The sequence below is a fragment of the Caretta caretta genome, chromosome 6 (assembly GCF_965140235.1).
Source record: "Caretta caretta isolate rCarCar2 chromosome 6, rCarCar1.hap1, whole genome shotgun sequence".
NCBI lineage: Eukaryota > Metazoa > Chordata > Testudines > Cheloniidae > Caretta > Caretta caretta.
The window spans coordinates 67,850,965-67,863,130 of NC_134211.1; the positions used below are offsets into that span (position 1 = coordinate 67,850,965).

A 12,166-nucleotide genomic window follows, 5' to 3' on the forward strand; every position below is an offset into this window, starting at 1 on the left:
CTGGCCATTAAGCCTGAACTACCCTCTTCCTTCTATTTCTTCATTGGGCCAAAACATTTGCAGGGCAGTATGGGGAAGCTTTCACTAGCACTGTACCTATGCTGTAATTACAGGACTTCTGTCAGTGTGGCACCTTTCAAGAACATTAAGTTAAAGTTTAAAATTTTGCAGCACCTATTCAAAAAGTTTGTGATATAAAAAAATGTCCTGAGAAGAAAAAATGATAATAGTATCAAATGAAGACTGATGCTCTCATTAGAATCTCTGCCCAAGTTTTAGCTGCCAAAATTCAGGCAACTTCACATTTGTTTACTGGGAATGAGGAAAAGGGCAGACAACTCTAGCTTAGAAGAATGCCTTAGTCTTTGGTCAGAGCCCATGTAATACCACCCTCAGCAGAGCTCTACAAATACCAGTGTAAACTGATGCATTCAGTCACATTTCTGGTATGGAGCTTGGTCAGATCAGATCGGATCCCTTTTGTTTATTCACCCAAAGGAACTTGCTTTAGTAAGAAAAATTCATTTCTACTACTTTTTACTTGTTAGAACCAAAGCAACACAATTATGGGAGAGCATGCTGATTCTATTTTGGTTTGTGCAGGATTAATAGAGATTGCAATTCTTCAACGGGGTGGCACAGTTGTAAATAAAAGTAGAATTTGCCATACAGAATGATGCACAAGTCTGAACATGCAACTTCACTTTTACACCCCAGGTGGAGTTTTATGGTGCTGGACAATGAGAAAGATCAGCTTTTTATTTCTACAAGTTTGAGTGACTCACTGAAATACAAACATGACTGCCATGTTGCGATGTTTAAAGTAATTTTCCAAACTATTACTCCATGTGTGTCTAACTGGGGGAAGTTTGACACCTTCCTGAAAAGGAAGCCAATATGTTTAAGATCCTGAAGATCAACTGGTACAGTTCTGGTATTTGATCCAGCCCCTTGAGGGGCGGCTGTAGAGTTACTAGGCTTCCCATACCTAATCCATTCTATAAAGTGCTCTCTATAGACATGAATGTTACACTGGAACACCACAAAACCACAGACAGTCACAACATGTCTTGCATGCAAACAGCATGCCCATGCAAACACGTACCCATTTAGAACATCACCTTAGACAGATGGTTAACAGTACAGGCTGTGTCACAAGATTGACCTTGTCCTAAAGTCCGCTTTCACCAGTTAATTGAATCCAGCTTCTAGTGTTTAGTCTTCATTTTTATTAAGTAAGTGGAAGGTGGGTATGTTAGGAGAGAATGGAAAAAAGAACAGTAAAAACCATCAAACATGCAAGCAAGTGGTTAGTGACAGTTTTTTTCAGCTGAAGTCCTTTGCTTTCAAAACAAAGTAGCTTTAAATAATCTGAATGAAGTAGGGAAAGAAAAAAGACTAAAACATTTAGTTGTGGGCACTCTGGTGTTTAAATTCAGCCTGTGTGTGGAAGACTGGCTATCCTAATGCTGAACATTTATGTAAGACACCACTCATAAGTGGGACATTGGGGTGAGAGGACCGTCAGCATTTCTCAGATCCACTCAGTACAGTTTTCTACTCTTGACCTCATCACTGCTTCCCTAATATACCTCAGCACACTCCAAACTTCACAAGGCACCTCACTGTGAAAGTCACCTGCCGGAATTAACATACTTGGAAGTGCCACAAACTCCAACACAAATACAGAGTGGTCTTGATAGATGATCTGCTCAGATTCAATGGCACGAGATATCAGGTTTTTTGCCCAAGATGAATCACTTACTGGAAGTGGCCAATGTGACAAATTCAGAAACCTGGACATGATTATAATCGGAGATACTGACAAGATGCAAGTTATGTTAAGAAGAATGAAATTGCACATTGGTACAACAACTTTGTGTTGAGCTACAGGCCAGATCCGAGCTATTTACTTGTCAAACTGTTGAAACAGAAGTCTGAACTTTTAGTCCTGAAAACCTCATGCTCATTTTAATTTAGGATGATCACATAGCATTATGTTGTTCTGAATGAGACCCTCATGTAAAGGGCTTGAATGTACAGTTTAACTACCTTGCTTCCACTTCAAGCATTGAAGAGATCTAGGCTCTCCTTTTGGCCCACTGATAGGGCCCACAATAAAAATTTGCAAACAACTCACTTTGGCCAGTATACATACGAAGAGTCCCCTTTTTTTCCCCTAGCACCCTAAGGGGGGTGGGGGGAAGGGGGGCCTGTTTAGCCATTTTTGTAAGATTCCCACAAATTCATTTAATACTTTAGAGCAGCTTAGAGATAACAACTAGTGGTAGCTCAATGGTAAAACTGCCTAGAGAGAGTACAAGACATCCCTCTCTGCTCTATTTGCTTTTGCTACAAATGTTTGAAACTACACCAGAAATGCCATCCAGCATGATCTAAAACCCTTTTAACTGACATTTTCTGAGAGGCCAGTGATGACACTGATTACAATTAAGGCACTATGACAAAAGCTTGCAAAATAAAAAAATAAAAATAGAGAATGTAATAAGTAATGTGAGATTTTTAAAGCTGGTAAGACCAAGGCCTATTCTCATTTTCCTTCCCCCCCCCCCCCCCCCACTCTGACCCCCACATATACTCATCTGTAAAGTCTACTCAATGCTAGATCTTATTTGTCCTCTGCAAAAATAAATGCCATAATATGTTCACCTTCCTCTCACCCCATGCCAAGAAAAACAGAGTAGCCCAGCACATATTACCAGTCTTAATAAGCCAGTGTCCCAGCAACAGAGAAATACATTTGGGAAGAAGATTTCAAATTCCAATGGATCTTTATTACAAAGAGGGAGAAGAAAAAGTTGAAAACTGAAGTTATTTTTAAACACTAATATTGCTTTACTGCATATAAGCTTCAGGTAGATTGGGATCCCATTATTTACAAATCTAAAAGGTGGTTACTGTGGGTATGTTTTAGCTACTAATCCCTATCTAATGGTACACTCCTCAGCAAGCTGCAGTTATCAATTTCCCTAAAAAGCACTTAGGGAAAGTTGACTATTATCAGTGTAGTTTTTACTCCAACAGCAAGTAGAAAGCTTTTCTTTAGTTATTTCATCTCTGAATGTTCCCCAATGGGGTACTCTTTTTGTGGGATCCCAGAAATTCAGACCTGGGTCTGGATTTGTTAACTGACCTGTTGCAAGGACAGACACAGAGGCCACAACACTTGTTGAGCTCTGTCAAGGTCTTTTCAGCTTCTCTCATGTCCTTGTTTATTTGGTCCATGCCTTCTTCTATCCGGCTTAGTTGTTCTAAAAAAAGTAGTTACAAAACATACAAAAGTTTGAGAGATTAGACCTTATTAGAGGGGAAGCTTTTATCCAAAGTGTTTTAACATCTAAGCTACAAATTAGATCTGTATATTCAAGCCACTCGTCCCCTAAAGGGACTTTTTGTAGCAAAAGCAAACAGTGGCATATGCGGCAATAGAATTTTTGATTATACGTTTCCAGCAATCCTAAATTAAAAGCCCCCCCAGTGTAATAGTGATGTTGTCTGGATGTTTTAGATGTTATTAGCTGCTTTTAAAGTAAAGAAACATTATTTTGTCAGGGGGATGGGACGGGAGGTTCAATAGCACAGTTAATTGCACAGCTTGCAAACTCTGGTGACATGAACCAGACCTAAACCTTAAATACTGTAATTGCACAAACATAGGAACATCTGACGAGTGAAGTAACCTCATTTCTATACCAAAATGAGTTACTGAGGCCAAAGACTGATAAATTAGGACACCAAACATAAGCACAGATATTACTGCAGACCATTAAGACTTAATATTCACAACTCTGCTTTGCACACAGGTAGAATTCACCTCCTTGTTCATCCAGCCTGGTGATAGTCTTGATTCCTGCATCCTGGGACTGTAAAGAGAAAAGGAGGTTTGCAGAAATAACACTGCTGTCAGTATACCAGCACACAGTCAAAGGCCCCAGTGCTAACTAGAGTAACACCTGCCCTGAACTACAATATTGGAATAACGGAAGCTTGCCATGCAGACCACCACTAAGGGCAAGTCTACACTACTGCATTGTAGCGCGTCTGGTGAAGATGCGCTATGTCGATGGGAGAGCGCTCTCCCATCGGCATAATTACTCCACCTCCCTGAGAGGCGGAAGTGATGTTGGCGGGAGAGCGTCTCCAACTCACATAAAACGGTGTCCACACTGGCGCTAAGTCGATGTAACTTACATCACCCAGGGGGTGTCGTTTTCACATCCCTGAGCAATGAAAGTTACATCAACGTAAGTGGTAGTGCAGACCAGCCCTTAGTGTCACATGATAGGATAGTGTAAAAAAAAGTGACTACATAGTGACAATACTGCAGTTCTGGTTGAAATGGCACTTCTATTAATATCCTTTTTAGAAATGTACAGTGTTCTGAGAGTCTTTTTTGGACTGACAATTTTGCTTAGTCTCAGTGCAGAAGCAATTAAAGGTAGGTAGAAATCCCTTTTATCTAAACAGGGAAAGGTATTTCAAGTGATTTGCCCTACTCAGATATTCAAACGGATCAAACTTGGCATGGACAAATCAATGAGAAATCAATTCCCAACCTCACCACCTACGTCACTGCCCAGTAGATAAGACCTTCACATAGGATGGCCGGAGTAGGCAGCGAAAGTGGTAGGACTTCCTCCTGGAGGAAGCCTTATGAGCCCAGTCTCTGGACCCTACACCAGATCAGCCACTTGCCCTTTGAAGTAACAAAGTAGCCTACATTCAATTTTAGGCCAGTCAAAGTCAACAGCAGCTCTGGCACTGGGGAAATCAATCCCAAAGCTTAGTCAGGGCTGAAGTGCTCAAGTTTTCAAATGGGCACTGAGGTCACATCAGTAGAGACACCCCTGAGTCAGACTATTGAGCCTACAAAGGCAAAACTTTCTGGTCCAATGCAGATTTTCTCTAAGGATCCTTTAAAGTGTGGGGAGTTTAAAGGCGCTTGCAATTTCTCAAGTACTGAAGAAACCAGAGTTAAGTATGTCACTACCACAGATTCCAGTATTGAAGAGCTTTGTTAAATTAGAATTAGCTGATGTGATACCCCATTAGTGCCAGGATCTTTCACAGTTCCTAAAATAGCATGTGCCACAGCACAAGGCAGTCAAGCATACCCTCAATCAAATCTTCATTTTGAGGATGCATCTTTGCAATCTTCAGCTGTCCTTAACTCTAAGAGCCAGTAAAAGCTCAAGTCTTCAGTGTTATTAAGTCTTGGCATATTTCTCAGAAGAGAAAGAAATTTTATGAATGAATCCAAGAAGAATGCACATGAGATGCCTCCCATGACAGCCTTTGCCAAGGACGCCTCTCGGTTTGCTGGTAATGCCAGTCCCCATCTAACTCCTGGCTCACTGACAGCAGTCAATGAGGATGAGAAGTCCCAAGGCAGCTCAGACCTTCCCTTTGGGCATGGAAACAAAGAAAAAGATATACATCTCACACCCACCCCCCTACTCTTCAGGTAGTGTGGTTGGCTCCTGGTTACCAAGCAGTCATGGCTGGATACAAGTTTCAACTTTGGGAACCAATGTTCAGTTTCCTTGCGGCTTCAGATGGAATTACTATGGATTGCCAGATATTAGACTGTGAAACGTTATCCAGTTCCACTCGGTGTTGCTTCTATATGGTCTTGTATCCCAATAGTTACTTTGCCTTTTAACACTGGTCACAAGACACCAACTATTTCTGACCTGTCAGACAACATGGAAGTGCAGGAGATTCAGCTGCAACCTGGAAAGCTGTCTACACAACTGTGGCTCTCAGAAGAGGAAGAGTTTCTCTTTAGATAACCAATAATTTGTCTCCATATTCTGTATCCCTATAACTGGGTTATTTTTTAAAGCCCTAGTCTCCTCCATCTCTCAAGGTACACTTGTCTGCTATTTCACCTTATCTTCTGCCAGTAGACAGTTCTAGTGTTTCCAGTTATGACAGCATCAAAAAAACTGTCTGAACTTCTTTTTCAATTACTTTTGTTACAAATTACTATAACTGAAAAGGTCAGAGAAAAATATTTCTATTTTTTTCCAGTTTGTTTACTTTGTACATTTGATAAAGTATAGTCAATTTATTCTGAGATTCTTTGACATCACTGCTTCACCAAGTTGGTGCATTTCCAAAGATTTAGCAAGCGCTCTCTTACCTCAATAGCCAGGCCAAGAATCCTCCTTGTGCTTTCCAAAGACTAGAAACAGAAGATTTAACATATTGAATCTCTAACAACAACATGTGCTTCACTAAGACCAGAAGTGGGCAAACTATGGCCTGCAGAGCCGTCCTGCCTGGCCCCTGAGCCCTCAGCCCCTCCCCCGCTGTCCCCTCACCCCCACAGCTATGCCACCATGCGGCCAACACGGCTTGCACCCGCCCACCTCCAATAAGCCTGTCCTGCTGCTTTGAGTGGCATGGTAAGGGGGCAGTCGGTCTCAGGGGGCAGTCAGGGGGCGGTCAGATGGCGCAGAGGTCAGGAGACAGGGGGGTTGGATAGGGGGTGGGGTCCTGGGAGCTGGCGGACAGGGGGGGTTGGAGTCCCAGTGGGGTGGTTAGGGGCAAGGGGTCCCGGCAGTTTGCAGAGGCACAGCCTTCCCTATCTGGCCCTCCATATTGTTTTGCAACCCACATGTGGCCCTCGGGCCAAAAAGTTTGCCCACCGCTGAATAAGACTCTCAAACACTAAGCGTTCAATATAATAAAATACCTAGTGCACAAAGTTTTAGTATCCTGGAAATAAGGGATAAGCAACTATCCACACATATATCAGAGCTACAATGATCTAGGATTCTTCTCCATTAGCCATTATTCATACACACTAAGGTCAACAAAATAAACTTGAAACTTCAAGTGCTCCTCAGACACTAGGAAAAACTGCTCCGATATCTCAGGGACAATTACTATAGCTCAGCAAAGATCATAAAAAATACGAGCCTAACTTCAAGATCCTAAAATGTGTGTTTAAGCACCTCCCTGATTTTAAGAGGGTAAGCACCCCACAGATTTCATTGGTCTCTATGGAAGTTGTAGGTGCTCAGCACTTTCAAAAAAATCAGGCAAGTGGCACTTTAGGAGTGAAATTTCAGGCTCCTATTTAAAAAAAAACACAAAAACAAAAAATACTTGGCCCCAGCAGCTACAAGTTGAAAGCCAAGTGAAGATACAGAAGTTCGGGATATTCAACTTTGCCCTTGCAATCTTCTTCCTCAGCTCCCCATACCTTCCTATTCTCCACAAGTTTACACTGTGTTAGGATAACCTATATATTAGGATCCTGAATGAGCCTTGGAAAAAAGTTTACCTCATCAGTGACTTGGTGGGCCCTCAATTGAATTTCTTCAGGTGACAGTTCAGTCATGATGAGATGTTGCTTTAAAAGGAGTTGATCAAAAGGAAGTAAGGTCTAGTCTCCTGTAAAAATCGAAACAGAACATTAACCCATAATAAAAAGTTCTGGAGATGGTTTGCATTGGTCTGTAGAGACTGCTACAAATGACACTTTTCAACTGAAAAGATGATTGGAAGGCAACACACTGAGCTCAAAGAGTATAAAAGCATGCCTACTTCCTTCTGCAGAGTACAATGCTTGTATAATACTAGGGGTTATTTAACAGAGCTGTTCACCTGTGTGTTACAAAACTGAGGTATGAGTGAAAAAACTCATGAACTAACCAGTAAATAAAGTATTTTAAGTTGGTTCTCTTTCTGCTATTGTTAAATCCCTGTCCTATAAAGGATATTTACATTTCATGGGAAATTCTAGCTACTGGTCATTTCCTGAGTTCTTCCTAGACCAGAAAGTCTTAAAGTAAAAAAACCTCACAAACAAGAACAGAAATCCAACTGATGATTTTGGAGTCAGGGAAAATGGTAACCATTGTGCCCAGTAGTCTGAAAGTACAAATTGCAGGTATCACTTTTCAGCATGAGGTGTGTAATGTACTTGAAAATAATGTTTAGTTATATACACAGCATCCAAGTATACACTGTTTCTATTCTGAGATAGCATTTCCTGGAGTCAACTGAAAACTCAACTCCTTTCAGTTACAATAGGTGTTAGAAACTAACCCGGTATAAGCTTTCTTGAGACACTGTCTGCACAGCACCAGATTGGCTTTTAATCTAACATTTGCACCACTCACATGACCATTCTGGTACTGAATTTGCAATGGTCTGAGCTGACCATTTAATCACTGCATTTTATACTTTTGTACACTGGCTCTCTCAACAATCTCTTCATCAAAAGTTTAGTAAAGCTCTGTTCTGGTTCTGAATTTGGACTGCTTTTCAAGATGGTCAATTTGAACTTATGTAATGGCAGAAAAAAATGGAAGAGAAGCTGCAGAATATTTTTCTTCTTAAGAGATTAGTCAAAAGAAAAGGCTATTTGTCCAACAAGATTGTCCTTTTGTAAGTATTTCAAGTTAATATTAGTTCCATTTGACTCCATTTTCATCCTGCCTCTATAGCAGGATGGGCAAACTGTGGCTCAGGGGCCACATCTGGCCCTTCAGATATTTTAATCTGGTCCTCAAGCTCCAGCCAGGGAGCAGGGTCTGGGGCTCTCCCCGCTCCAGCTAGGGATTGGGGGCTTGCATGGCTCCTAGAAGCAGCGGCATGCCTCCCTCCAGCTCCGAAGCTAAGGCACAGCCAGACAGTTCTGCACACTGCCCTGTCCGCAAGCACCGCCCCCGCAGCTCCCATTGGCCAGGAACTATGGCCAATGGCAGTTGCAGGGGCGGTGCCTGCGGATGGGGCATCATCCGGAGCTGCCTGACTGTGCCTCCACATAGGAGCTGGGGGGGGGGGGGCGTGCCACTGTTTCTGGGAGCTGCTTGAGGAAAGCACCACCTGGAGACTGCACCCCCCAACTTGCTGCCCAGCCCCTATCCCCCCCTCCTTCCCTCCAAATCCGTTGGTCCCAGACTGGAGCACCCTCCTGCACCCCAAACCCTCATCCCCACCCTCACCCCAGAGTCCACAATCTCAGCTGGAGCTCTCACCCCCCCGAACCCAACCCCCTGCCCCAGCCCGGACCCCCCTCCCACACACTCAATTCTTGATTTCTGGCCCCACCACAGAGCCTGCACCCCCAGCCAGAGCTCTTACCCCCTCACGCAACCCAAACCCCAGTTTTATGAGCATTCATGGCCTGCCATACAATTTCAGTACCCAGATGTGGCTAAAATGTTGGGCTAAAATGTTTGCCCACCCCTGCTCTCTAGCATTGATTTTAATTGAGTAACAGCAAGAGCTTTATAGTCCAGATTGCTGTAACTGTAGGGCAGTGGCTCTCAACCTTTCCAGACTACTGTACCCCTTTCAGGAGTCTGATTTGTCTTATGTACCCCCAAATTTCACCTCATTTAAAAAGTACTTACTTACAAAGTCAGACATAAAAAAAAAAAGAAGTGTCACAGCACACGGACTGAAAAATTGCTTAAATTTCTCATTTTTGCCATATAATTATAAATCAATTGGAATATAAATATTGTATTTACATTTCAGTGCATAGTATATAGAGCAGTATGAACAAGTCATTGTCTGTATGAAATTTTAGTTTGTACAGACTTCACTAGTGCTTTTTATGTAGTGTGTTGTAAAATTAGGTAAATATCTACATGATTTGATGTACCCCCTGGAAGACCTTTGCATACTCCCAGAGGTATGCATACCACTTTTAGAGAACCACAGCTGTTGGGTAATGGCCAACGTTAATTACTGTGAATAACTTCCAAGATTTCTGCTTGTGAACTAAATGTACTACAATGAGCAATATTCTCTACAGTTTGCATGAATTAGATTTACTTTATGAAGAACATTAATTGCCTCATGCTAAGAAGGATCTTGAGCATTTGGAAAGCTTTGCTTATGAAAAGGGCCTGGTACCACCTCCCTCACCACAAAGCCCTCAGCATCTAGACTCAATGAAGCTTGTCTAGCTGGAGAAAGTCAGTGTTTTTGATAAATCCAAGGCACTTCATTTTTAAGAACCTGATCATACTGCCACTAAAGCACTTCTACCTCCAGCCTAAGGAGAGGTCTTTTATACATGATCGATAGATCAGAAAGCAATGGGTTAAGGAAAAGGAGAGAAGGGAAGGAAGAGTGGGCACAATAACCTTAGCACTTCAATATATCAAATAAAATGGCTCTTTAAGGACACACGTTATATAAAAGGTTAAGAGTAAATTAAAAGTTGTTCCATGGATCCATAAAAATAAATAAAGGCTTGAGCTGAGGTTGCTAAATCATCCTAACCTCATGCTTTAGTGCGTTGGTGTTGCAGTATGTGATACATGACAATACCATTTGGAGACTGAAAAGCAATCCCTTATATGGATTTAAAGATGTGGCAACCCCCAGTCAGAACTTCATTGAAGGTTCTGGTCAGACTAGTAACCTGAAAGTTATTACTCTCCATCCACTGCTCTATTTATCATGCTTAAGAAACTGGTTTCAGTTTATAAAATTGTGAAATAGTCATAATGTGTCAATACCAGAAAAAGCCAAGAAGAACATTGGATACTAGACAATGGTTTGAAAGTATCAGCCTTCTAGCACCTTTTTGACAATCTTTGTTTCCTCTTTCAGCCAGAACAATTGAGAAATGACTGTTTACAGCTTTCCTCGGTGCTGTCTTGACACTGAAGCACCAAGTTCCTCAATATTAACCTACAGTATCTACATGCAGTATTTTTAGACAGAATGCAAAAATGCATGTATGTGCACTGGCTAACTATTATTCCACAGTAAAAACAAAGAATTTAAAACTGAGCCAGCATAAATCTGAAACCAAGAACACCCAATTTGAAGTCATCTGCAGAAGATACTGTTTTTCTACTCTGTAAAGGAAACATCCATGACCTCTGAAAAAGAATTAAACATTGTACTAAAACTGGGGGAATTTTTCTTTTCCATCAATAGTAAATTTGCTAGCAATGCATTTTTTCAAGGCACCACAACTACACACAAATTTGGGTCGAATTCTGTTAAGTTTTAGCAAAACAAATTTGAAAAAAATTAAGACATTCTATTTCAACCATTTTGAAACAAACTGTTTCAGCATTTCACTTTGAAATGGTGTTTCATTTAGAAATTTAGCTAAATTTGAAAACAGAAACGGTGAATACTTGAAAAGTACCCAAACAAAAAATGAAAAAAGTTTCAATTAAATGAGACATTTTTGTTTTACCAAAAATGGAAGGGGGGGGGAAGACGGGAGTGCATTTTCCTTTTTGGCAAGAAAAACTGAAGAGAGTCAGTTTTAGTTCAAACTGACACTTTTCCCCCCACGGGATTTTTTGGTTCGGTCTCTGAACTGAAAAAAATCAAAATTATTCACTCAGCTTTTATACCCTTACCAGCCAAGTTGCTTCCAGAATTCCTTAGAATCTGAGGTGTTCTTATGTTGAGTATTATCTCATGTAATTATTCAGAGAGAATTCCCACAGCAAGGTTGTTTTAGCCCAAGAAAAACTAATCCCACATAGCAATTTTTTCACATTATGACTAATGGACTTGTTTTGTTAAGAAGTCTTCTACAGTGCACAGATATTGGAGTTTCACTTAAAGCATAAGAAAGTCACAAGGTTACAATGCCTCGTTTTCACGTCAATTTTCACCCACACAACTCCAGGCACGTCATTTTTACCATGAGAGAGAACCCCAAAAGGCATGTACTAACTGGTGAGAGAAAGTAGTACTGCTGGCTGCAGGTCCTTTCCAGTCACGGCTAAATGAAACAGTAAACAAAATTAAGGATCTTGACACCTTTGTTTTTCTAAGGCTGAAAGGCATTTCCCCCCCCCCCCCTCCTTTCCTCTTGAAGCCAACCTAGCCATGTGCTAGTTCCTAAACATTACCATTACAGTGAACTAGAACAGGAGTACACAAACGTTAGTTCCTTAGACAGCCTTATAATGAAGTACATTTTAAGGGAAGCTTCACAAGAAGCTAGTCTATGAATTCAATCAGTTTAGATTATGTTCATCGTCTCTTTAAAGCTATCATCGTTTTACTTGGTGTACAAGATCATCCCTGACAAATTCCATCACAGATGGATGTGGGGAATAAGACTATGTCCCAACAGTAACACTGGAGAGAATACAGTTTTGACAGATACTGAAAACAGAAGAGAAAGAGTATTACC

The 12,166-nt window shown here is 41.3% G+C and overlaps 1 protein-coding gene across 3 annotated transcripts in view; it reads right to left on the minus strand.

Annotated features, from left to right (window-relative positions):
- SNAP23 (synaptosome associated protein 23) overlaps positions 1 to 12,166 on the minus strand; it is a 42,537-nt gene that overhangs the window by 11,855 nt on the left and 18,516 nt on the right. For all 3 annotated transcript variants that reach the window (XM_048854939.2, XM_048854935.2, XM_048854937.2), the window contains 4 exons: positions 7,316 to 7,425; positions 6,167 to 6,208; positions 3,836 to 3,884; positions 3,155 to 3,272 (listed from right to left, as the gene is read on the minus strand). In XM_048854939.2, coding sequence (XP_048710896.1) covers positions 3,155 to 3,272; positions 3,836 to 3,884; positions 6,167 to 6,208; positions 7,316 to 7,372 — 266 coding nt within the window. In that variant the 5' untranslated portion in view covers positions 7,373 to 7,425. The remainder of the gene's footprint in view (positions 1 to 3,154; positions 3,273 to 3,835; positions 3,885 to 6,166; positions 6,209 to 7,315; positions 7,426 to 12,166) is intronic.